This window comes from Dipteris shenzhenensis, chromosome 23 (genome assembly GCF_047967505.1).
Source record: "Dipteris shenzhenensis isolate YYH24624 ecotype China chromosome 23, Dip_SZ_1.0, whole genome shotgun sequence".
NCBI classification, from domain to species: domain Eukaryota; kingdom Viridiplantae; phylum Streptophyta; class Polypodiopsida; order Gleicheniales; family Dipteridaceae; genus Dipteris; species Dipteris shenzhenensis.
Genome location: NC_141618.1, coordinates 24,933,284 through 24,960,961, shown reverse-complemented (window position 1 = coordinate 24,960,961; position 27,678 = coordinate 24,933,284). Strand labels below are relative to the sequence as shown.

Genomic DNA, 27,678 nt, shown 5'->3' with positions numbered 1-27,678 from the left:
CCAGACAATAAAGGATTTGACTATTCAACTTCGAAGATGGATGAGCATTCCTTCCAAGACTGTAGAAATGTTGAAACTCAATCAAAGCACATGGCACCTTCTCCTTACGCAAGATGGATGTGTTTAGCCCTCAAAGGCACCGTTAATGCTGTGGAGCCCAAAGTTCCCATAGGCCAGTGCAAGACTATGGATTGTCACAGTACATTAAGGGTCTCCAGGATTAGTAGACTGACAAGACACAAAGTTGCAATGGGCAATTTTACTGTTAAAATAACCATTTGCGTCCTAAATAAAAATGGCTGCTACATATGAAATGAAACATTTAGGATCGAACGGCACCATGCTAGAGAGCTTTAAGCCAAGGTACACCATTGTATGTCTATGTCCATTCCTCCTGTGTAGAGTCTCACACTCCTAGATATAGCTGCATATTTAGAGTGAAAAACATGACACAGGACTGTCTTTGGGCATATTGCAATTATCTATTCTGCTTTGGCAGCTGTTATTCTAAATGACATTACTATTCTTCATAGCAAGAAAGAATTCCACATCTGAGGGCACCAACAAAAACTCAATTCATTTTCCTAATCGAATAATTTAAGGGGTATTAAACATTAGTAGAAAGACAACAGCATGGCTTAAGAGGTGTGGTGAGTGTTCTAACTTGGTGATATTGCAGATTAGGAATCCTGACAACTCATATCTGACAAAATCCATGACAGCCACTTCTCAGGTTCTCTGACTGCCTCCAAATATTCCTGAAGGCCCCTGACATTCAATGCTTATATATGACTGACTGATGAGCTCTCCAATTCAGACAATCATAGTACACCAGGTATCTTCCCACCATTCAAAATCGCCTTCCACTTGCATGCATATTAAGGAGGAGACCACTTTCCTGAGAGAAAGTCTCCATAGAAACTTGAACTTGTTGAAAGGACATAAAATACTGCAATACCATTCCCACACACATTGCAAGGGAAAAGAGAGAAGGTTTGTCAACAAAAAAGCTTATAAACAATAATATAAGGGCATAGAATAGCAGATTACAGAAAAAAAAAGGTCAAAAGTATACCGGGTACTCCAGGAACAACGTAATTTCTCTTTGCTAGGACATCATGCAGTGATGATCTTTCTGAAACCTTGATCCATTGTTTGGCGGTATCCTCTGCAAAAGTCAAACTCCTTTCAACCATAACAAGCAATATTTGAATTGGGTTTTCTGCCTAAGGTGTCAATGAATCTAGTGATGAAATTCAGAAGGTTGCTAGCAATGATGTATGATTAATGCTGCTCTACCAAGAGTTTCTCACAAATTGCTAGCCATGACCTGAGATGTTGCTAGTGAGAAAATTCAGAAGGTTGCTAGCCATGACGTGAGACATATGATTAATGATTCTCTACCAAGAGTTTCTATGATCACCTCTCTCTTTCCCACATTCCTTTAAATAAGGCTATCAAGATGACATGGCATGTAATCCTCCCAAATCCTAGCTCATGGTCATGTATATGAAACAATCTATAAACACACCAACCTTGTGAAAGCGTCAGCAATAAAAAAACCAACTTCATCTAGCAGCATCAAGAAAACAGGCTCTACTTGGTGCTTTTCTCCTTCTTGTATAGGCCAGCTCAGGAGATATCGATCCATCTCTCATTCGGATCTGATGGCACCACAGACACGACGACCATAGTGGCCTAGTGCGCAATCACGTTGGCTTTGCATGTGGAAGGCCTCAATATTATTGATCCTACATCCAAGTCAAAGCAATGCTAGGTAACTTGGTTAATAGAGGACTTCTTCCTAGCAATGAGACTTGGCAGGATTTTTTCACTCGACTCATTCAGCTATACACTCCCCATAGAGCACAAGATGGATTTTTGCAGATGTTCACATCTGATTCCCCTCCTCTCCTCTTTTGGCAATGATCGTCACAACTTGGCACCAGTCATAATATCTCTCACACAAAGGTTCCTCCTCAAACTCTAAGATGAAAGGAACATATAGCCCATCATGTGGAACAAGCTCTTTGCTAATGACTTAGGAGTCTGGACATCTTGGAATACATGTAGTGGTCGACATGGGAGAGGGGACCTGCCTCCATTGTGGGGGATTTAGGGAGCTTCTCTCTTCTGAGCATCACAACATCACTCAAGACTAACGAGACACTCGCAGATGCACCTTGTAGTTTGATGCAAATATACCCCTTGATTGGCAGTACATGAGTTCACTGACTAGGTGTCTTCTCAAAAATAGGCATTACTTTAAGGGTCCTTTACAATTATTTGCATCCTTTGGGACCAGGGAGAAACAACAATTCTTTGCAAGGTTGTACAAGGATGGAGACTAGTCAGACTGATAGAGCACGAGCTAATTGAGGACATTGTTCTTCATACAATCACAATGGTGATGGGTGATGGTTTATAGATCATCACACTTTGCTTACTATGGGTTATCCATGACACCTTTGGCTGTACGGTGGATGCCCACTCCAAGACCTACCTTGGCATCCTACAGAGTGGTGATGGAGTGCCTCCCTTTGGAAGACATGATTTCTTCAACTACACAATCAAGAATGCCAAACAAGGCCAGCTTCAAAGCCTTACTATGGATCCCATCCAGAGAGCACATTGGAAAACCTATGGCATCACCTTACCAATGCAGACCCAGTCTTGGAGACCATTTTGAAGATCCTACTAGAAGAGAGAAATTTTCATATTTTTCTAACTCTTCTAGCACTATGGGTTCTCGATCAAACAGACCTTTGGTGTGGATTCCAGATGCCTGCGGTGCAAACAGACCTTTTCATATTTTTCTAACTCTTCTAGCACGGTGGGCTCTCAATCAACATATGGAGACAGACCTTTTGTGCACATCCCAAATGCCCGCGATGCTTCATAGCCTTGTTTTGCATTGCATTTGTGGTTGCCAAGTGTAGAAAAGGGGGTAGGGGCAGATTAGAGAAAGGGGGATAGAAGAGCAAAAGGGAGAGAGAGAGAGAGGGAGAAAGAAGGAGATGGGATAAAAGGGAGGGAGGGAGAGAGAGAGAGAGAGAGAGCACGTGCCACGTAGGAGTAGGAAGCGAGGGGAGGAGGTACATTGAGATAAGGTGTCATAACCAAAAGTGATACAAGAGTGGAGGGCTTGGACTTATATAGTCCCCTTCATTATCCCCTCTAACCTTCACCAAAGCACCCCTACGTTAACCCCTTTTTGGTTCAAGATGTCCCGCAAGAGATCATAGGCCGCTTTTTGGCCTCACCTTTGGACGAGTTTGCGCCTGCGGAAGATTTCTTATTTCTATTCGCTGTTGGCGCATGGGGGCCTGCCCATTGGCCCGTGGCTGGAGCAGATGAGGATAGATGGCAGATGCACTGGTTGTATGGATGGAGTTCCAGAGACAATCCCGCACTGTCTTTAGGGCTGCCCTATCGCACAACGGATATGGCCAGCGTACTTCAAGATTGTTGCTAGCACGCGGAGGATGGGCAGGGATTTCACATGTGGGAGGGATTTCACGTGGGGGATGGTGGCCTGGCTCACACGCCTTTGCGATCGATCCTATCTCGCCGGCTTGGCAGAAGGTTTCCCAGATTGAGGTTCATGACGTAGTTAAGCGCTCTCGCCCACGCCCACCACCTCTCCTAGAGGATGGTGTTTGGGAGATTGTTTCCAGCATCACTGCATGCATCACTGCATGGAACATTTGGGTAGCTTGTTGCAACCGGGTGATGGGAGGCCAAACGACTTCTCCGACAGCTATCCTAGTAGCCATTTGGTAGGATATCATCTCCAACTTGCACGCCATTTGGGAGCGCAGTACTCTAGGCTCAAGAGCGACTGTCGAGAGGCGGGAGCGCTTCCGCCAGACTTGGCCGGCAGGCGTATTCTACACCCTTTTCCCAAGAGGTATTCGCTAGGCATATAGACCACCATCATGGTTGCTAGCTCCTATTTCGGAATCTCTATAGGTGATGAGCCATGAGATCCGAAAAGGGTGTTCATTCTTGTAGCTAGCAACCGTTTTCTACTTTGTTTTTCATCAATAGCTCCTTTTGGAAGCTGGTTGTATGGTTTTCAAGCATTAATAGAAGTTACCTTTTTTTGGGGAAAAAAAAAACCTTTGTGGTTAACTTTCCCCTTTCTACAGGCCATTCCTTCCCATAGAATTTCACCCTCAAAATTACATGTACCGGCTGTCATGTAAGCCTGATAAAAGATAGGGGTACTCCTAGACAATGCTCTCTGGCTGCCATTATCGTTCATCCTCTGGAAGTCCTTTCCGTTTAATGAGGTATTCAATGTGTACCATGTTGCAGCAAACTTGATTTCTAAAACCCACAATGCACTCAAGAACATAGACAATATGACCCTCCTCATCCATAGGTGGTAGCTTTGGAAGTATGTGCACATGTTGGCCTACATGTTGTTTCAGCGAAGACACATAAAACACATTGTGAATCTTGGAGGTAATTGGTAGCTCCAATTGCTATGCTACTACCCTAATCCTTTGGATGATCCTGTAGGGCCATAGTACCGATAAACAAGCTTTGTCTTGTTATTACCCCTCAATGAAGCATAACGATTTTTGTGGAGACATAAATGCACATAATTCCCTTCTTTGAAGACCAAATATCTCTTGCATTCATCCGCATATTTCTTCTGCTTTTGGCTTGGGCATCCTGCATATTCTTTTTAGCCAAAAAGGGCCTCCATCCTTTCCAAGTCAACTCGTACTTACTGATTTTGCACAACATGTCTGCAAGTGAGGAAGGCATTTCCACTTCATACCCACACATTGCCTCCAATGGGCTCATGCCAATAGAGAGAGGCTTGGTATTGTTGTGGCAAAATTCAGCAAGTTCAAGCCACTTGTCCTTTGAGTATCATGACAAAAATCCCTCGAGTATTCCTCCACCGATTTGTTCACCCTTTCTAGCTGTCCATCAGTCACAAGATGGTATGCAATGCTAGGTGTGAGCAAAGTACCCATTGTTGTAAGTAATTCTTGCCAAACTTTTACATCCTTGTCACTGACAATTTTGTAGGGACAGCCATGGTGCTTAAACATATGATCAATGAACTGTCAAGCAACCTGTGATGCTGAATATCGAGTCTTAGTGGGTATGAAATGGGCCTGTTTTGTCAATCTATCCACCACAACACAAATGCTGTCACATCTCCTCTCTGTAGAAGGCAAGTCTGTAATGAAATCCATTGCTAAATGTGTCCATTCTCCCTCTGGAATGGGTAATGGTTGCAATAGACCAACTGGTAGTTTGCTGTCCACATTATTCTGTTGACAGGGCAAGCATTCAGCAACATGTTTGACCACATCTCGCCACATGCCTTCCTGGAAGAAGCTCTGTCTAACCCTCTCATAAGTCTTTGTGACACCTGTATGTCCAGCCATAGGAGAGGAATGCATTTCTTGCAAGACCAGCTGCTTATACTGTGAGTCTCGCACAAGGTAAATTCTATCCTTGGACCAAAACCACCCATTATGCAATTTAAAGTCATGACTTTGGCATGAAGGCCCTTGCAAATCTGAAAATATGGCTCCTGTCTTTGAATTCTGTATATATTCTTCCTGAATGCCATGAGTCCAATCCTAATAAATGGTAGAGACAACAGACAACATGCAAGCCTGTAAGGCATCTGCAACCACATTTTCTTTTCCTTTTATGTACTCAAAATCAAAATCATAGGACTGAATTGTAGCTAACAATCTCTTTTGCTTAACTGACAAGTTTAGCTGCATGACGAAGGATCTGAGTACCCTATGATCTGCATTATCCTTAATCTTGCTCCCATATACATAGTGGTGCCATTTTTCGAAGCATGCAAGATGGTCTACATTTCCACATGGTAATTGAGTCCTTGGCATCAAATTTCCTACTTTCAAAGCATATCACACCGTGCTCCTGCCTTAGGACAGCCCCCAAAACTCTGCCAATAGTTAGGGTTCAAAAGGTTAGTAAGAGGAGCTGCCCTCTTAGCAAAACTTCGAATAAATCTCTTATGGAAGCAGGCAAGACCCAAAAAATATCTTAGCTGGGTGGGATTTTACGGCTGCGGCCATTCCCTTATGCATTTCACCTTTGCAGAATCTATCCAAATACCATCTCTACTCACAATGTGCCCCAAATATTAAACCTATTCTGCCATGAAAGTACATTTGCTGGCTTTTGCATAAAGCTGATACAGCCTCAAAATTTCCCGCACTTGTTTGGCATGTCCAATGTTGGTTCTTGCTGTAAATGAGGATGTCATCAAAGAAAACCAGCATGCATTGGAAGAGAAGTGGCTGCAATATTTTGTTCATGAGTGTCTAGAAGGTGGTTGGTGCATTAGTCAACCCAAATGGCATCACCTTTAACTCATATAAACCCAGATCTGTGCAGAAGGTTGTCCAGTGCTCATCTCCCTCTTTTACTATGATCTAATGGTAGCCCAACCTCAAATATATCTTCGTGAAGAACTGAGCACTCTTGAGTTCATCCAACATATCATCAATCCTCAGGATTGGAAATATTGAGATCTCTATAGTCAATGCACATACAGTAGAAAGTATTTGTCTTTTCACTAGGAACACTCGGGAGGCAAAGGGAGATGAAATTCTTCTCAAGCAGCTCCCGCACCTGTACTGCCACTTCCTCCCATTCCACTTTGCAAAGACGGTATGGGGCTTTGGTTATGGGCTTATTGCCAAGTTCCGGAACTATGGCATGATCCACATCCCTTTTTGGAGGCAACTGAGATGGCATATCAGCAAATACACCCGCAAAATCTGAGAGCAACTCCTGCATATCCAAATCCTCCACTTGGGGAATGCTTCCCTTATGAGATTGACACATTCAATGCATAGATGGCATTTTCCTTCTTGAGCTCTCGGGCCAATTGTCTTGCTGACATGACCTGCATTTCCGGGGCTGTCATGCCATGCAATATCATTGCCTACCACTGTTTGCAAAGCGGAGTGTCAAGGCATTCAAGCCCATGCTAAACTCCCCCAGGGATTTCATCCAATCGCAGCCTAGGACAATATCAATCAAACCCATGTCCAATGCAAAGAGATCACCTACAAAATCATAATCATGAGAGAGCCGCATCCTCGCAACATAGTCAACTAATCATATGCTGTCCATTGGCAACCTCAACTCTCAGCCCATGATCTATTTCTATGGCAATCAATCCCACCTTCTGCAAGGTCTTGCTGTTGATGAAGCGCTATGTGTACTCCCCTGTCCACAAGCATATGAACAGTTATGCTCTTGATTTGACCCTTCAATCACATGGGCTCTGCCTTCGACATGTGTCCCTCATGCACTGCCACCAAGTGTGAGCATAATCCTGCAAATGCATCCCTGACAAAATGATGCGGTCTTCATCTTGTTTGGGGTAAAAGAGGAAATAATCTTCCAGCTTCGTGAGCCACTTAGAGAAACAGATTACACTTGGGGACATCCCCTCCTTGTTCAGAGTTGGAGCACGACCAACAAGGATCACCATAGCCCTTGTCAGACACAGAGGCACGACTAGGAGACCACATAGGACTGTGTCCACAGGCAGCCGATAGAACTCTATGTCTGACTTCATGCTACCACTCCCCCAATGTCCTTGACACGGATGGGGAGGGGAGGATATATGATATGATAACGTGATGATGTAGACAATCATTGTGATATTGATGGTTATGATGGTATCACTGATGTTATTATGACTATATAGCATTTAGCTTTTAGCTTGGGTTTTGATGCTCGTTCAGTAGCTCCACCCTTTTAGCTTGCTTGTATCAGGTTTCTCATAGTTCATCGATCTTCGGAAGACTTTAATAAACTTTCTTTCTTTCTCTCTCCCTCTTTCCCTCCCTCTATCTTTCTAAGCTAGGTGGCCAATTGATAGACAACCAAGGGATTCTCCTTGGTGTTTGCTTCCCCCCTTGTCGGTTTCTCTTGTAGCTATAGCGTGATGCACTTCTTTAATTTTCTCGTCATGGGCATCAGCCATGGGTCCAGTGGCCCCTAACCTTGGATTAAATCTCTCTCTCTCTCTCTCTCTCTCTCTCTCTCTCTCTCTCTCTCTCTCATGCGTAGATATGCCTTATTTCCAAGGGGATGCTTGGCAATGCCTCTTTGCTAGTCCTACGCACACTGGCAACAGGCTTGGAAATAATTAAAGAGTCTCAGATTTCTCTTTTAGAAAGTACATTAATCTCTTCATTTGACCATCACCTAGAAATTTCATTAATTGAACCACATAGGCCTAAATATATCAACTCAAGGATGTTTTTCTTCCTTGCGGCTTTCTTTGGAGTCTTTTCAAGACTATGCTCTCCACGATACATCATTTGCAAATGATCTTCTCATGTCAAAGATGAGGTAGACTATAGGCGAGTCCTTCACTATTCATTAGGACAAGACTCTATATGTTCAAATGTATAAATCTTTCATGCACCAAAATATGCTCTCCACGATACATCATTTGCAAATGATCTTCTCATGTCAAAGATGAGGCAGACTATAGGCGAGTCCTTCACTATTCATTAGGACAAGACTCTATATGTTCAAATGTCTAAATCTTTCATGCACCAAAATATTGAAGTTTGATACAAATGTCATAAGTTCATAAAACATCCTTCCTCACCATCTTTGGTTACGACTCATGTCATCAACTATCTTGAATGAGATAGACGTAGCCATCAAACTTTATTTTTGTTATTTGCATTGGCCTGTAGCTAGCGCCTTAAGCACTAGCTGTAGTGATGGGTGTAGGAACCCCTCTCTTTTGTTTAGTCATGGCATTGCACAGAGGCATTTTCCTTGAAGCTTGGTTCATACAAAACATTATGTATGTCTCATATATTTTTGTACAAAATTTGTGAATATCTATGTTGGTATCTTACAAATACCTTTGATTTGATGGAGTAAAAAATCTCCCAACTCAACATGATCCTTGGTGGTTTTTTTCTCAAGCTATGAATCACTATTTGTGAGGAATAAAGGTAAATAGAAGCCCTTTAAAAAACATAACTCACCTATGTTCCCATATTTGTTTGATTACAATACTTATTGTAAAGCTTCAATAACTCTTTTTCAAGTTTCAATATCGTAAATAGATTTAGTCTCTCGCCTAACTTTTGTCCTCTACACTCGAAAACAAAATGTCTATAGTAGTAAGATAGACCTTTTTCCTTGGTTGCTTTCATTTCATGGTTGAATTTATCTAGGTTTAGGCCTATATCAAAGTTTTTTATATTACTTCACACTTTTGGCCAATAAGTCTGAATCATCACAATTACTTACTCTCCAATTGTGTCTTTCGGCTTCCTTAGTGGTGAGGTGACCAAGAACTTGAGTAAAATGGAAGGCCCTCTCTATATAAGAGTCTAATGACCAAGTTGTCCCAAGAAATACATAGACGATTAACCACCAACTGAGTTCTCACCACGCATTGCCCTGCACCAGAGCCAAACACAAGCGGTAGTGACACCTAGCTGCACCGTCAGGTATCCACAGAATAATTCCCAGCACATACAACACATTTTGGAGCAGTTAGGGCAACGTTTGGGCAAGGGTTGCCACACAGCCAAGGCAAAAAGTGCGTAGAGCAAACAGGAGCCTAACTAGCCATAAAATAGACTAGATTAGGTTCGACTAGGTCAACCCAGTTGGGCTAACCAGGTCAATCAAAACAGCCGACCAAATCAGGTTGGTCAACTACCTGGTCAAATCATCTTGTTCCAGGCACTATTTTAAAGCATCCTCGGCCCCTCGTTCCAAGTGAACATTATAGCAGCCATTCCAGGGCAATTCTGGCTTCTAGTCCCAGCATCCAGTCCCGCATTTAGCCAACAGTTTCTGACTCAATAGACGCATGAAACATTTTCGTATCCATTTTGTAGTCATGTGTAGTCAATGGTTAGGGGATTTTCGCTAGCTATTATATATCATAAATAAAGCGGTGTAAAGTAGCTAGGAAGATCTTTGGTGTCCTTCATACTTGGATTCTCTCTTTACTTCTAGATATGTATGCACGATAAGTTATGCACATTCAATTCATTTCCGCACAGTAAGTCCCCACATGTTACGTTGGTGTCAGAGCAACATGGTTCCTTTGGATCTAAAATAGGTTCAAGGGAGTCCTGGCAACAAATCACAGTAATGGGGATGTAGTCGGCTAAGGAGCAATCATGGTAGGGATATCTCCTATTTTATTATTTTGGACGTAGCATGGACTAGTGGTAGCACCATACTCTCTTTGTCTCTCCCTCCCTCCCTCCATCGCACATCAGGTTGGCTCCCGTCTTCACTAGTGTGCATTTACACCCTGCGGCAAAGGGGGGGATTTTTTTTTTCTCTGGCAGTCATTATCGCAGCAATTGATGGGTCTACCAGTCTTACATCCAGCACTGCAGCTTTCATGCGAGCATTCAAGGAAGAGAATAGTCTCCTTGAGCATAATCGGTTCCTTTTTTAGCAGCTCTAGATCCAGCACCAAAAAGGAAAGAAGAAAAAAGCGAATGCTACCACATTGGGGCTGTTTCTAGCTCCTATTGGAACATAAGCACCTTGAGGAGGTTACGCATTAGGCCCGACGTCATGTCAACTTGGCAACAAGGGAGGATCGGTGCACGCAAGACCAAAAGGAGATTGCTTTTATAGGAATGCGTCATTTGTACGAGCAAAAACCTATGAGCAAGTTTATCCGAGCATGTTTTTCAAGAGAATTAAAAAATTGCATTTTTTTAAGAAACATGGTTTTTACACTTTTATTTTCACTAGAACTAGATTCCTTTATCACATAAAAATATACAGCATAATGACTCATTCACTTTCACATAATGTAAATTTTCTTGTTTATAGACATCCTTTGTACCCCTGTTATTACCTAAAAAGAGTGTTGAAAAATAATTTCTATAAGAAACATCCGTCACAATTACTCTCAATGTGATAATATTATACATATATAATTACTTGTTAAAATCTACTCTCATAAAATACATGTAAGATTTAAGAATGTATATGCAAGATTTTGCAAAATATAACCTGATAGATGTGCTCAAATGGCATTTTTCGGTCAATTTGAGTGGTTGAATGACTATATTTGGACATTGGATGAGAAAGTTATGTCAATTTTAAAAGCATTGTCTAAGGTATTTTCGCCAGCAAAACTACCTTGGAAGACCTACTTCAAAGGGGTTTTGCTGGCGCAAATACCTTGAATGGATTGCTTCAATGAGGTTTCGTTGAAGAAACCCTTTCATGAAGATAGGTTGAGAGAGGGATTTCAATATCACCCCCTATTGATTAAAAGTTGTAAGAAGGATCGTAAGGGAATTTTCATAGAGAAATCTATTCTATACGTGGGTTGTTCAAATGCCATCCCATTATGTTATTCACCATCTCCAAAGATTCATGTACAGGTTTGTGTATAAAATAAACATTCCTATAATACTTTGCATATTTCTAAGTGAAACTATGTTTTCTTCCAATCCATTTTTGCCATACTTTTACATAGTTGAAAGCTTCTTTTTTCCTTCACTCAGACGAATGAAGATTTTGCTCAAAAAATATTCATCCCCCTTTTACAGCATTGGCAGTTTCTTGAAGCCTTACTGCCCATCTTCCCATAAGCAGCTGCCACTGCGAGTTCATCATCCACTCAAGGGTCTTCCACCTAAAAGCATTTTTCCATGGACTATCCTCCTACATGTCACCATCACAATAGTCCTTCATCCAACTCAAGCATCTTCCATCTTAGAGCATAGTTCAGTGAACTATTCTGTAACAAATCAGACATTGGCTTCTCCTCCGTCTACCAGTCCAACTTTCAGGTGTAGTGGCATGCAGTTCCTTGGGGTCTTCCACCCATGAGGTTATTGGAGTCATTTCCACAGCTAGCTCTCAGCGGTCTTCCATCCTTGGGGCCATCTCTGCACATTTAGAAGTGGTGGATGTTGAGTCTCTCTTGGGTCTACCACAAGGTAGCCACGGGTCCGTTAAATCAAGTGGCTCAACATCTCAAGGATGGGCCGAGAAGAGAAAGCCCTAGCAATCCGCACTTGTTTCCAAGACGAGACAATGTATGGTGTGTGGAATATGCACGAGCAACCATCCTATAAATGAGTGTCCTCGCCTACGGGCAAGGCCGACGTTTACTATGCCCATTGTGCTAGATGGAGAAACCATGAGACTTCGCAATGTAGATATCCCAAGTCAATGCCCCTACCCATGTACTAGCAAAGGCAACCGTTGCCCCTTCTTGTATCACCAAATCAATATAATTAGGGCTAGCTAGCCATACAAGGAGCCCCTCCGGCCAACCAAGGGCCACTACGGGCTTAAAAGTTGCCATGGCCACCGCCAGTCCTAGGTCCACAAACTCCAATGACAGCTCGGGCCTGGTCAAAATCTTCTTTGACCCCAGAATAAAAAGAGAAAGTGAGGAGAGAAGGCTTGTGTTTTGGATGCCTTTAGGCTGCTTAGCCTGCAGGAGTTTCTACATATTCACTCTGCGAGGGATTCGTTGGTTGTATACTCCCCACACTTGGCTGTTAGCCCCGATACGAGAGATCCCCTAGGCAATGAGCTAGGTTTCTCTGGAACAGGCCGGTTTTTCCTTCTTTCAGCCTTCTTCTAGTTTTTCCCATACGCAGCACCTTCGGGGCTGCTGTTTTGTATGAAGTCTTTCAAGCATTAATAGAAGGTTCCTTTCTTTGCAAACCAAAAAAAGTGGGCACTTAACCTTTTGGATAAACCTAACCACCTAATTACCTCCGGAGTCAAGTGTACACCAAGAAACCAGATCCATAATCATTATAGTTTTCCATCAATTGCCTGCATATACAAAGATCTATACTATATTTTTGTGGCTTGTAAAGAGTATCATTTGCAGATGCAAGGATGATTAAACTACGCCTGGAACACTACCAAGTCAGCCTCAGATGTAGACTTCAAGAGATTCTAGAGCAGAAAATTACTACATGGGTTGACATGATAAAAATCAATATTCCCAGTTGTACCATATATTTCAATTAATCAAGGACATAAAGGCAAAAGTATAAGCCATATTTACCTCTCTCAATATCACAGGATCCATCTGAGTCCAGCTCATCGGCCTCCATTCCTTCAGAACTGTTACTACCTTCCAATAGATACTTCAAAACTTGCTTGTTGGACATAGAGGGATCTGCACTGGCCTTTAAAATACAGGGTTTAGTCAAAGATCAGCACCTATGCATCTGAGTAATATTTCACACATGAAAGACGTGAAAGGACAATTGCAGATCAGAAAAAGGGCTTACCTGATAGAAAACATGTACATTGCGACGTGTGTAATCATGCCTATGGTCCCATGTCAATGATGGGGCATCCTCTCCAAATATGTTATCTTGTTGTTAAGAGGGACAAAGCATTTTATCCTTACGTAAATTGCCTAGACTTATCATATGCCATGTCTATGCATTGTAATGAGAACGTGCAGGATATAATATCAAGATGAGAGGAGAAAGAGTCCACCTCACAAAAATCTTCAATGAAATCACTAGCCATAACCTCTGCATACAGCAGAATGACCGGCCAGTGTAGCATATTGCTGTCATCCAGCCAAGGCTTCCGACCTCCTATGTGCTCCTTATATACAGGCTTTCCTATTCTTATGTTTCTTGTGGCCAATGCAGACAATAACACCTTTGAGACATCAACAAAGCAATCTCAATAAGAACTGTCTCTATACATATCATTTATATAATCCAATCGAAAGCTGTCTAAAATGAAGCACTAGAGAGAATTCAAAAACCTCAGCCTTGGCCAGTGCAAGTGTTGCCTGTCTTTTTCGTTCTTCAGCCTCCACAAGCCTCTTGTCAACATTCTCTCTCAGCTTCATCAACTCCTGATTCCCAGAATCTTGTTCAAGGCCAAGAGAGCACAACTGAGCTGCATCATGAAGTAAATCTAGAGAAAGTGCGGCTTTGGCTCCACGAAAGTATGCCTAGAGAAAGTATTCACTTATTAGTTTTTAAATGCCTGAAATGATCATAAGCTATTTTCTTAAGTGGGAGCGTTTCTAAGATGAAGGACTTGAGACTTTAGAGACTTCTCTGGCAATAATTTCAACTGAAAGCAAAGCTGATTTCTTAAATGAAGATCTTGACAAGAGAAGTAAGTTTTCTAAGTTATATAGAAGTTTAAAAAGAACTTTAATATGTATCTTTCAAAAACCTTCATAGAAAATTTACTCAAAAACATAAGTTGATCCAAGAACTGTAACCTTCTCTTGTAGCCTCTATATGTGAAAATTCTCTGGTTTGAGGAGGAAGGAGAATCACAATAAACACAATGTATTAGTCTGGAAGCAGATGCAATGTTTCTAATAGCAGAAAATCACGAGAAACACTATGCATCAAAGTAGCTACAACATTTCTAATATCGTCGTTAGGGGAATGGGGAGAAGTAATAGGAATTACTTTTGTAGAGTTGGATTACGACAGTAAGGAAAAATGTTTTTAGTCTTTGGATGAGTTCTCCAAACCAAAGGATTCTTTTAACTAGCCTTTTTAGTCTTACGATGAGGTGGCTTTACTTCTACCCTAGGAAAGAAAGTATGTAGTTCTCAATCTCCCTCTCTATCGTTGCCTTGGATTCTATCTCGCACAACAACAGTGCGATGCATTTACTTTCTCGTATCAGACATCAACCTTGAGCTTGGTTGCCCGTTTCGTGGTCCCACCCTTTAGCTTTCATTGTATTTGGTTTTTTTCCAGCCTCATAGACCCCTCGGTCTTTCATGGACGTTAAAAATCTCTCTCTCTCTCCAGCCCTTAATCCCCGTACACCCTCCTTAATCCTCCGCACATCCCCCGTCAGACCGCCCGTATGCCCCCGTCAGTACAACCTCAATGAGCAAGGCCCGATATGCCGCAGTTGCACCAGCAATGACACCCTCTCCGTATGTGCAGGCCCAGTATGCCACAGCCAAGACAGTAGCAGGTAACAGAGCGGGCTTTGAAGAGGAAGAGACAATGTAAAAAGGAAGAAACAAAGTTGACATACAAAAGGTCAGTGATTGTAGGTAACCTTGATGTTTGCAGGATTTAATTTGAGTGCCTCTTGTGCATCCAATAGAGCACGCCTATAGTTGCCAAGACAAAGATGAACCTGAGCTCTATTCGCATGCAAAACTGCAGTATTTACTGCATCCATACTTTTTTGATCAATTGCCCTTGTGTAACAATCCACCGCATCCTTGAAATGTTTTTTCCCCATCTTCATGTATTCGTTTCCTTTCTCCTGCAAACATTATGAATAAAAGTTGTTTCATGATACAAAATCACAGGAGTGTTACACTAAGCAGTCAGAATTCTTGTGCTTTACATCAATAAATGCCTTGTTAGCACGTCACATATGTTCGACAAACATGGTAGATGAAGGATGCAAGTCATTATGTATCAGCAATTACATGTTACAAATGTCCCTATTGAATACTTCCATAGTAGATACATGTCTTACTAGCTATTATGTGCATAGTATTGTCCACATGAAGGAAGATGCGCATTTAAAGACTTCAAGTAGATCACACCACTAGGCATTAACTACATAGAAGACTATAAAATGAAGACTCAAGTGGCTTCGCCCATAGCCTTATTATATTGTTGCGCCTCACATGAAAAAGAAAACAATATCCAGCAGGAATTCACCTGTTCACATCATGGTGGTACCATACATTAGGTAAGTTCCTTACAACAGGAATATAGATATGAATACCATATGAAAATTAATTTTAGGTACATTCAGTACGATGTACATAATACATAAAGATAAATAAATTGGCCAAAAATCTCCATACAAAATCCATACACTCGGACAAAATTGTCTGTACAAGTCGATATAGTTTGAATGACACTTCTATTATGTTCCCTTTTCCATAACCTGTTCCATTACGCCTAAGTCTACGATGAATCACGGTACATGCACACAAATTATCCTCCGTCTTTTTCTCGGTGTTCGCGAGCTCTCACGAAAAAAAAAATCTCTCACGTGAATAGCTCCTGCTTGCAAAACCCACCAAGCCCCAATTCCTTAGATGGATCTAGTATGCCACATGTCCTCAATTTAAAGTGCCTCCTAAATGCACCATTTACCCCTCTCTTGGGATAACATTAAAATAATTTGCCCCTTGGCACATTTAATGCATTTAGACCCCTTAGCCTTAGATCCACCTAGTCTTGTGCCATGTCACCCTCACCAAGGACCTTGACCTTGATTCCTTTTTGATCATCTACGTGAAGCCCAAACAAATATAATACAAACATTGATCCTTTAAAGGAAAATGTCGACTGACCCTTCCGAGGTCATGTTACCTCAACTTGAGCGTAACATTCCTTCCCTCTTCACGCATCAGCGTCCTCGATGATAAAGTCTGAGAACACTCTCCGTAACTAGTATATGGATTCCCAGGTAGCTTCTGATAGAGGTAAACCATGCCATGCAACCAACACCGTGGGTATCTTCCGATTGCATACTTGCATTGTTTCTTGGTCCAAGATTCTTGTTGGTTTGCGTCCTGCATTATCCCCTATCTCCTGAAACAAAACAACACCCTCGATTAGCGAGTCACCTGTATGCAAAAATTTCTTTAAACGAGAAACATGAAACACTGGGTGCACCTTACAACCTTGTGGTAATTCTAATTTATAGGCTACCTTGCCTATTCTTTTTAGAATTAACCACGGCCCACAATATCGGGGTGATAACTTAGCACACTCTCCTACAGTCAAAGACTCAGAGTGCGAAAAAACTCTGAGAAAAACTTTTTCTCCTTCCTTAAATTCTCTCACGGATCTGTTTTCATCCGCATACGCCTTAGCTCTATCCATAGCTTGGCAGATGTTAGCTCTCGCAAGTGCTAGCATCTCCCACATCTGAATCACAAAGTTCGCGGCACTAGGCACTTTCTAAGGTACTCCAACTATAGTTGGATTTGCTGGTCTATAACCATAGTTCAGCTCAAACAGACTGAACCCTGTAGAGGAATGTTTTCTATCATTGTAGGCAAATTCTAGAAGTAGCAACCACATGTCCCATGTATGTTGCCTCAATGACACATATGCTCTAAGTATATCCTCTAAAATTTGGTTGATTCTTTCTGCCCGACCATCCATTTCTGGATGATCCCCACTACTCATTCCCAACTCAGTCCTTAGTGTCTCAAATATTGTAGTCCAAAAATAACTGGTAAATTTGACATCCCTGTCTGACACTATGGATTTGGGTAATCCATGCAAACGAAATATATGTTTAATAAACAAATCTGCCACTTGCGGGGCACTAACAGACTCTCTAGTTGGAATGAAGTGAGCCATCTTGGTAAGACGATCAACTACATGTATGCCAATACAAAAGTATACAATAGAATCTACCTCAACTAGGTCAATATCTGAAGTGCCAGGGTATAAAGGTGCCTTTTTTTAGTAGCCCACCACTAGCTCCTCCAAAACAGACTGAAGATTTTGCTGCCTCAACCAAATGCCTTAATGATGCGCAAGCAAATTATCATGACAAAATCATATCCTTCAGCCACACAAGGTTGGATCCCCACCTTTGGATGCCCAACCTCTGGGTTTGCCTCCCACCATGGTCTATAACCTCTCTTCTTCCTCTCTTAGAATCATATGCTAAGGGACACTTGGCTCTAAATACCAAATGTCGAAATTAAGAGAGGAATGAAGCACACAATACATACATATATATATATACATATACACATATGTGTGTCTGTGTGTGTATGACTACTCTGATCTCACGTAACCTTTTTAAAAACATTCCAATAAGCTCAATAATTCTTAGCTGCCTCCAACTTGTGGACGCTTTTATAAAAGCATCCCAAAAGGCTTATTCATTCCTAACCACCCCCAAGTTATAGATTTTGTAACCATTTAGAAAATACGTTAACCCACACAACCTAACATCTCATTAATTCCTTTATGGCACAAGAGGCTTGGCCGAAGGACTCCTGATCTAATAAATGGATAACGCCAAAGTGAGAAGGTATGCAAGAAGCACCTTGACAAAGTCTGCAACTCACTATGTCACAGTCGCTGACGTAACCAGCTTGAATTTGTGCCTCTCAAATTCAAATCACAGCTTGGGGATAGATATACCAGCGCCAAGCTCACTAGCCTAGAACGTCTTCTTGTAAGCTCAGGCTTGCATTCAACATGAGCTATGACACTTATATTGGCTATTAATTCTACTACAAGGTGGTGGACAAGTAACATCCAACTGGTGAGCTTGCATAGCCCTTTATAAGAGAATGATAGTACTCAACCAAACCTTGTTGCATCGAGTGGAATTCACATGACCAATCTTACGTGTAGTATCAGCCAGCCTTGAGTTCTGATATCAGATTTTTTCCATGTCTTACATTCCAATTGCCACATCGAATTAACGTGGATCCATGAAAGAAAACTGTGTAGAGCATAAAGACAGCCAACAATGACAACTCTGCACTTTTGAATAAATATTGTCGTTGGGCATTGAATGCAACTGATCGTACATCTTGGAAGAATAATGCACGCCGAGCTGAGTTCCAGCAAAGGTTTTCAATTGCATGCGCTTAATTTTTCATGTAGCTGTCCATTACCCATTTTGGCATATAAAATTTCGTTTGCCAGAAAAAATGTTTGACTACACGTAAGCGAAAAAGCCAGAGTTGGGCTCGTAATACTGATGTGACAAACACGACAAAGCCTGACTAAATTTTACAACAGCAATTCCAAATTAGAATCGACTGAACGAGATGACTAATGGATAATCCTTCTCTGAATTGGCACAGAAATCATGGATGTTAGGCTTTCACCTTCAACTCAATGGCAGCAGACTCCCTGAGAGCCGAGATGGCATCTAAATCTGCTTGTTCTTCGGAAGTGAGAAACTCGGAACCTGGCTCGAGCCATAGAGCCATCGATTGACATGCACTCACAAACAGTAAACACTGAGTTTCTACAATACTACTAAACACTGAGTTTCTACAATACTACTAAAGTGGCCATCCTGTGAAATGATATCTTGCAGGGCTTCCATCCTACGTGGACCAATGAAGAGCAACTTATGCCAAACAAGTTGGGCGGCTTGTAGCGGTCGAACAAGAGATGGCTGTCCCACACATTGCAGCCAAACAAGTTGGGCGGCTTGTAGCGGTCGAACAAGAGATGGGTGTCGATTGTGATTAGCTGCCCCCACTGTCCCACACATTGTAGACAAATCAGTTGTTTGATCAACATGTGTTCCAACCAAAGGATTTCTGGTGTGAAGCACTCATAGAAGTCTACCCTAGGCTCGTCAGTGTGTGACTAGATGGTTTGCTGACCCATCTTTTCATTCACTTTTTGGCTCTAGGTTTCATCGACGACAACTCATTGGATTTTCTCATGATGCATCAACACACAAGAAGAAAGCAATAGTCTCCAACTATCAACCAATCTCACCTTCATCCTCTTTGCTTACTTGAGGTTTCTCACCAACATTTCATCAAGAGAGGAGCCTCGATAGATTTGTAAACAGTAGAAGCTAATTTTTGTAATATCTTTGCAAGGTTGGAGACTATTTCAATGAGTTACTTAGAATATGCAATTAGGTTATCAAACTCTTGATTGTATGGCTTCAATCGCATGCTTTGCCTAGTTTTTTGCCTAGGACACACCCGCCTGTGGCTTTTCTAGAGGCATGGCTTTGAAATAATTGGGTTCAGAGAGGGTTTGTTTTGTCACGAATGTGAGGTTTCTCTGTTCAGGAAATTTCATTTTTCTTCTAACATGGCTACCGGAGTACTCTGCCAGGGTCTCTGGACAATAAGAAATGAGTTGCATCACTTGTCTACAATTGGTTGGAGACCCGCTCTGCTTGGTCTCAAGGTACAATCTTAAAATGTCAATAAACAAAAATTCAAGTTTCATGTAACCCAATTTACTCAACAAATGCAATTCAATTTATTAGGGGAGCTCTATGTAGATCTATTATATCTTTTTGAATTTGTTGTCTTTGCTCTATACTCAACAAACACAATTCAACTTATTAGGGGAGCTCTATGTCGATCTATTGGATCTGTTTTTGCATATGGATTTCTTTCGTATCATAATGTTCTTTTGGACATCATTGTGATGAGCTCTCTCTCTCTCTCTCTCTCTCTCTCTCTCCCTCTCTCTCTCTCTCTCTCTCTCTCTCTATCTATCTATCTATCTATCTATCTATCAATCAATCTATACATACATATATATATATATATATATATATATATATATATATATATATATTCATTTCTCTCTCATAGCATACATACATGTGAGCATGTGTGCACATATGTGATACTCTAATGTATATATATGTGCATATACACACACATACATATAGATGCATATAGCAAGTGCCGACTTGGGCCCCCGAAACACACACACACACACACACACACACACATATATATATAGAGAGAGAGAAGCTCCTTTTGGCACATGCATTGATCGGCGGTTCTTAGATTGCTAATCAATTCACCCTGCATACTTGGATTGGCTTTTGAAATTTTGGCTAAGTCTTCACCCATGGCTTTGAGACCTTCCATCTCCTCCTTTCATTCCATTGACCTTCCATCTCCTCCTTCCTCCCAAAGGTGAACTTCCATCTCCTCCATTCCATTGGCCTTCTATCTCATCCTTCCTCCCAAAGCTGTCTCTTGTCTTTCCACCTCCTCCCCACTCAAAGCTTGCCTCTTGTCTTTCCACCTCCTCCCCACTCATCCAAGAGCTCCTTCTTTGTGACACGTGGCAGGCTCTTCTCCTCCAAGTTGCCACATGTCCTCATTTTTTTCCCTAGTGCCCATGGTTAATAGGTTAAAAATTAGCCCCTCTACCTTGAGGCATGGACTCCAAACTTTAGCTCTGATAATCAATGCTCTAGTCTAGGTGGAACTTTGAGATCTCCCTTTTTCCCTCTGCAATCAGGTAGACTCTCTTTGTAGTAGACTTGAGAGAACTTGTAAGCATGAAAAGAGAGAAATTCATAAACCCAAGAGGTAACCCTCAAGTTTGTTTTTAGCTTGATTTAGCTAAGACCTGCCTAGCACTCTTGTCCTACTAAATAGGAAAGGCGAGCTAGTTAGAGAATAGCATCTTATCTATAAGAACCTCCCGAATTACTATTTTTTGTGAGGTATGCTAGCCACATAATCGAAAATTGCCCTTGAAAAAGGCTAAGGTTTAAGCCTACCCATGTTGCCCTCCTACAACGTTTAGGGAGAAGTGGGTCCCCGAGATGGACAGTCTTCCTATTAGTCCTCTTAGAGAGCAGATCAAGCTAAATATGTTAAGAAGGAGTTTATTGAAGATAAGGGGGAACCCTCTTTTATCACGAAGGAGCCCTTTGATACCCTGGCTGGGAAGGAGACAGATGAGAAAATGCAAGAGAAGCCAAAGGATGAGGTGGAAAGTGGATGGTCAAAAGAGTTTGAAGGTAAAGCCAACAAGATAGATGATATGTTGCTAGACAACAATAAAGATGATTTGGAGGAATAATTGCATGTGACTCCTCATTTGGAGAAAGATGTAACTATACATAGCAAGGCCCTTGCAATTATACACAACAAGAGGAGACTCTCTTGAGTTGAGGATGTAGCCCCCCATGCAAAGAGCCCCAACCCTAGGCTCAAAAAGGGCCCAAAGCAGCATCATAAGTAAGCCTATATCATTCCTCACACTTCGTGCGTGTGGAGTTACATACCCCTCTAGAGGGGACATTGTGGCTAGTTGGTTGAGAGAAATTTTACTCTCACCTGCTTTTCTAGCCCTACAAGAGGTCAAGATCACAAATACCAGTCTTGAGGAGAGGCTTAAAGTTATGGACAAAAGGAGAGTTTGGTTCTACTTCCAACATACTAATAGCAGGGGAGGGACTGCACATGGGATTCTATCACCCTATTATCAAGGAATTCTTAGATATTGAAAATAGATGGTTTACACTCCAGTGCTTCAACAAAGGTATTCAGCTCACAGTGGCTTCTGTATTCGCCCCGACTGGTAGTTTGGATAGAAAGAGGACTTGAAAAAATGTTAGATGGTAATGCTATTGTGTTAGAGGACTTTCACATGGTGGAAAGCAAAAGAGACAGGTGGCTAGATAAAGGTATTATTCTTCAATGGTCAAACTTGTAGAATTGGGAATCACTTAAAGACGTAAGGTTACACTTGGTTGATCTAGGCACACTTGGAACTTTCACATGGTCAAATAGAAAAGTAGGTGAGCTTAGAAGAGAAGCAAGGCTAGATAGAGCCTACTTATCTGAGGATCATATGGTAAAGACTATAAAGATCAATACGGAAGGTGTACTCCTCCCTCACCATATTTGACCATAAGCCTCTGCTGATGGTTTGTGGCATTGGGCTAGGAAGAAAAGCCCCCTCCTGGTTCAAGTTGATCCCAACTTATTTGCTCTTCAAGTAGTTCAAAAACAAATCATAGATGTTTGGAAATGCACTTGCTCTCTTGAAGAGACTGTTGTGGATTTTTGGCAAAGAGCTATTAGGGACACTCAACACATTCTTAGAATTACGAGAAAAAATAGAGCCTTGATATGTGCTAAAAGAATGGATAAGATCACTATAAGGGCAGATAGGGTAAAAAATAGAGCCTTGATATGCGCAAGATTGATAGGGCTATCTAAAGGATCAAGAGGACTTCCTTCTAGTCAAAATTGAGCTCAAACAACAAGAATAGGTTAGCCTTCAAGATGTTAAGGTCTGTTTTAAGAATTGGTGGTCAAGCAAGATGAATAGGCCAACAAACCAAGTATTTAAACTCATTAGAAGGAAGAGGGGGAATGAAGAGATCACTTTACTTGAAGCTAGGGAAAATTTGTGGATTTCTAATGAAGAGGAGAATGAAAAATACATTGATCACTTTACTCTCCTATCCTCTACAATTTAGATGAATGAGGAGGTGCAGCACTAGAGGCAACTCGAGGAGGTCCCCTAACAAAACCCGACTCCCTAACAAAACCCAACTCCCTATCAAAACCTAACGTACCCTACCATAGACTCTTCCTCGCTTATCGTTTGAGATCCTGACCCTTGATTTCACCATCATAATCATCTCCCCTCCCCCGACTATTCAAATCACCTCGAGATTAACACTCCATTTATCTATTTATATCCCCCTCACCTAATGCACACCCTCACAAAGCTCTCAAATACCCTCGTTCCTCTTGGCTACTCCCATGGCCCACCATTGCCTTCTAGGCCTATGAGTGGCTCGACCTTTGATCCATCTTCACTCCCCTCATTACTACCTCAGCCTCGAACTGGTGCAGCATGCATACTATGTGTCCTCTGGGGCCTAGCCCCTCTCTATTACGGTTGTGCAGTGACCTAGCTTCATCTTCTACTTGTGTGATTGCACAGTGTGAGACCCTCACTAGCGCTAGCTATCGTACCCGTGCTATGCTTTTGTAGTGCTACCTAACCTAACCACTGCCATCATATTCCTCGACCCACATGCTCTTTTTGAGTGTGCCTTCCACCGACAACTCTCTATTTATGCTACCTTCATGGACTCACAAGTCCTTTACTACCTCATTTTCCCCACCTTCATCGTTTCTCGTTAACCCCCCTCCCCTCTTCTTTAATTTTGTTTATTCCCTTTACTTCATTTTTATTCCCTTTACTTCATTAAACAACCCCCCGTCCCCCCTCTTCTTCCCTTTTTACTTCATTAAACAAATCCCCCCTCCCCCTCCTCTTTAGTCTATTTGAAAATTTCTTTATAGAAAATTTCACTCTATTTTCTTTCCCCCTCCCCCTTATTTTGCTTCAATTTCCCCCTCTATTTTCTTTATAATCCTAACTTATCCATATACTTCTAATCTCCCCCTCTAGTTATAAATATACATTTTTAGCTTATGTATTTACTTTAATTTCTTTCCCTCCTTACCCTTAGTTTTTTGCAAATTCCCCCTCTATTTTCTTTAAATTTCCTAACATATCTATTTCCCTTACCTCCCCAAAATCCATCCGCCTACTATTTCTTTATACTTTAAACTATCTCTTTCCAAGTTCCTTCCCCTCCTTTCTTTCTAACTGCATTCAAAAATTCCCCCTCTTACTTATTATCTTTCTCACCTGTCACATGAACTTATCAACCCCTCGCCATTCACTATCTCTCCCACTTGGTTACAATTGTTTCTAAAACCCACCTTCTAATTTCTCCCTCTTTCTTTATTATTTTTTCACTCTCCCTCCCCTTACTCTTGATGTAACTTTATTTTTCCCTCCCCCTTCTCACTTTTTCCTTTCTCTCGGTTGTTCTTTCCTCCCACTTCCCTCAACTATTTAATTCTCCCTTTCCATTTTCCCTCCCTCTCATCCATTTTAATCTACCTTTATGATTCCCCTTGGATCTTCCCTTTATATATCCCCATTAAAATTTTTCCCTTTACAATTTCCCCCAAGTAATTTTTCCCATCTTCCATGTTCTTAACCAAAATTTTCTAGCACATTTCCCTTCCCCTCCTTACTTATTACCTCAAGTTAATTCACCCCACCATATTCTCCTTAGTTGACTCACCCCACTCCACAAGTTATAAACCCACCTTTTTACACCTTTAATACCACACCAAGCTGTTTTAGTATGTGTTTAAGCTACTATTTTATTATGACCCCAATAACAAGGGAGGGGTGTTTATGACACCTATCTTCCCACAATCAAAGTTAAGTTGGTTCTTACCATGTTTTCTTGTTAGATGGTGGCAGGTATGCAAACTCTCCTCTTCAATAAAAGAGATGCTTGTCAGGACTGCACCAAGCTCTAATTTTTTGCAAAAAGGAAGAAAGAGGCAATCGTTTCATGTCCTAGTAATCTATTATGGGCAATAGTGGGTAGAAATTGGAAATAAACCTATGCTTTCAAGTTGATGGTGCAAACTCAATTTTCAAAAGCACCTCCTTTGTACATGTTCAACTTCCAACACACGATATGCTAAAATATATACATGAAACTAAAAAAAGTACTTCAAAGAATATTGCACAAAAGGATTGTGAGGTAAACCAACTTTCAAATATGTGCCAATTTAAGGCATCCTCATTCCCTTCCTAAGAATGCATAATACTCCCAAAAAATAGTCAAGGAGTCTAGAAATTTGTCCTAGCATAATCAAGCATCATGATTCCTCCCTGGATTAAATTATGCATGGACAAAATGCAGTTGCCAAATTGAATTGCTTTATGCTCCACTTGTAATAATCAAGGTTGATATAAGGTTTACATACAACTCTTGTTAGCAGTCCTTTAGTTTGTAGCTATTCTCCTTCATTGGTTGTATTCAAAAAGACTACAAGATCCCATATCTATGTTTTGTGTTGCGTCTTGATTCATGTCAGCCAATCATCTAATATCCTAGAATTGTTAATCATGCAACATGCCCATCAATGAAATATTTGCCACATGAAGCCACTGCACCATCTTTTCATTTGCATGAAATTGTAAGCAAGTAGTAATTCCTTGCAAGTAATAGGCCCACATATATCTAAAAGCGCTTGCTGCAACATCCCAAGCATCATGTGAGTGAACTATATTCATTGTCCAAGAAGGGAACCGATGTCCTAAAGCATATCTCAATTGTCTCCCATCCATATCTTCAAGAATTTTGGGCTTCTTCTTGGACACATTTGGTTGGTGATAAAGACACATGGAAAGCACGAGAAGAATTAAGGAGTATGCATAGGATGTTTGAGTTATGGCTGCAAACGCATCTTTATAGAGTTGTTCTACTGAAAGCATTATGGATCTTTTCCAAGAGAGAGGAGGCAACATTCAAGAAGGACATTGCCTCTTTTCAGCCACCAATGTGACACATGAATTTTTTGAAAGAATCATTTACAAAAGAAGATAATCTTTGTGTCCTCGAGTCCCATGATTGGCACAAGTTCTTATAGGTATTCTACATGAACCAGAACAATAAACCCAGCTTCTATAAGTTTTTGCAACTTTGAGCACAAAGCATCGGTCTGTAGGGGGTCTAATCTCCGATATTTATGAGCCATAGGATTCACATTAGGCTTCAGCTCTATCTTGTGCTCTATGGCAATCACATGGCGAAGGTGGCAGTAGCTAGTTGTGAAGAGGTCAGGGAAATCTTTGAACATTTCTAGGAACTCGTCTTTCTCACTTGGATTGAGGTCTAGGGAAAGATAGATTCAAGCTGTTGAGGACTAGCTGTTACCTTTTCTATAGGTGGTGGGGTCGGAGACACCCCCATGATGTAAACTTCCTCCTCTAAGAACTCCTCCCCCTCGTCTGATTCTTCCATTGATTCAGACACCGAGGATGAGAGAGTATCACTGTCTTGCTCCTCTTCTTCTTCTGGTTCCGTGGCACCTGGTTGCACCATGATCTTCTCCTTAGAAGCACCAAAAGACATGTGTCCTGTCTTCCAATAGCTGATTGCATCACTCTTTCTCAACCATGGTCTCCCAAGTATGGCTGGGTAACTCCTGCCTGTATCTTCGATGTCCACTACATAGAAATTGATGGTGGTGGTCAACCCATTAACAGTGATGGGCAAATCCTCAATGACTCCCAGGGTGGCGAGTGATCGACCATCTGCTACCTTGATTCGAGTGGAGGAATGCCTTGTGCATTTCAAATTTAATTTCATTATGATTCGAGGCACCATGATATTACATGCAGATCCCCCATCAACACACACACTTTTGACACGGCAATTATCTATGATGACATCTACTGCATGTGGGTGCCGATCAATTTCTTTAGAGATAGAAGAGACCTCTTGTACCTTTCCCTTTTTCTTGATCCTCCTTGTTGAGAGCCCTTGCTGCAGCTCATGTCTCACCTTAGGGCTTAATGCTATTAGTTGAGGGAGCATGATGCTCAAAGACCAATGAGCAAGGTCCTAAACGATCAAATAGTCCTCTTGCCCCGAGCCGATGGGAAAATCTGAGGGTGACCACTTACTCCTACGAGATCTTTTAGTCTTCTCTGTTGGTGGGTCTGCCATCTCAACATCTGAGGGCTTTGAGAAGAACACCTTCTTCCTGGGGTGGCCCGGTCCACGATTTGGAGAGGGGTCTGAGGTGGTATGACTTCTTTTATTGAGGTCAAGGATCTCTACGTCAGAATCCTCGGTGCCTGATTCACTCAAAAGATTCACCCTTGGAATATTGGGACATTCCGTGCAATAATGACCCTTCCGGTGGCACTCGTAGCACACAACATTGGCACATTCTCTTGGAGGGTGATTGGCTTGATTTTTGGTGCCCACCATCTCAAGCCGAAGATCATTTAGGGACTTGGTTGGGTCATTGACTCCGGGTTCCTATACTCCTTATTGAGGGTAAGCATCTAAGGGAGGACCATACATTTGAGGTGGAGGTGGTGGATACATCCTTGATGAGGGGTGGGTGTATGCCTTTGAGTTAGACCCCCCAAGTTGTTGTTGCAAGAATTGAGGGGGTTGCGGAGGGACAATTGTCTTCTTTGAAGCGGGGTCAGATTGAACTTTATCAAACTTTTGAGAAATCTCATGTGCTAGCGCCATAGTTTCTAGATTCTCCCATTTAAGATTGAGGCAGAATTTGTCACTTGCTCCTGCTACAAGGTAGCCCAACACATGCTGAGTCAT

At 41.6% G+C, this 27,678-nt stretch overlaps 1 protein-coding gene across 2 annotated transcripts; it reads right to left on the bottom strand.

Annotated features, from left to right (window-relative positions):
* Nucleotides 1-301: 301 nt before the first annotated feature.
* TPR2 (Tetratricopeptide repeat (TPR)-like superfamily protein) lies at nucleotides 302-19,012 on the bottom strand. 2 transcript variants are annotated; one of them, XM_087394603.1, is made up of 8 exons: nucleotides 18,860-19,012; nucleotides 15,079-15,291; nucleotides 13,802-13,993; nucleotides 13,492-13,692; nucleotides 13,308-13,388; nucleotides 13,079-13,202; nucleotides 1,076-1,168; nucleotides 302-949 (listed from the first exon to the last, which is right to left on the bottom strand). In XM_087394603.1, exons 1-8 carry the CDS (start codon nucleotides 18,962-18,964, stop codon nucleotides 879-881), a joined length of 1,080 nt encoding a protein of 359 aa, XP_087250729.1. In that variant the 5' UTR covers nucleotides 18,965-19,012; the 3' UTR covers nucleotides 302-878. The 2 variants fall into 2 exon arrangements, with proteins under 2 accessions (XP_087250729.1, XP_087250730.1); XM_087394604.1 differs by having other exon boundaries at nucleotides 302-866; nucleotides 1,083-1,168.
* Nucleotides 19,013-27,678: the final 8,666 nt, after the last annotated feature.

Excerpts from the sequence above, each read along its gene's own strand:
- TPR2 (XM_087394603.1), bottom strand. The coding sequence starts at position 18,964 with ATGGCTCTATGGCTCGAGCCAGGTTCCGAGTTTCTCACTTCCGAAGAA. Across the intron at positions 13,389-13,491 it reads TCTCCTCTCATCTTGATATT|ATATTTGGAGAGGATGCCCC; the intron begins ATATCCTGCACG and ends CAACAAGATAAC. Across the intron at positions 13,203-13,307 it reads ATGTACATGTTTTCTATCAG|GCCAGTGCAGATCCCTCTAT; the intron begins GTAAGCCCTTTT and ends TGTATTTTAAAG.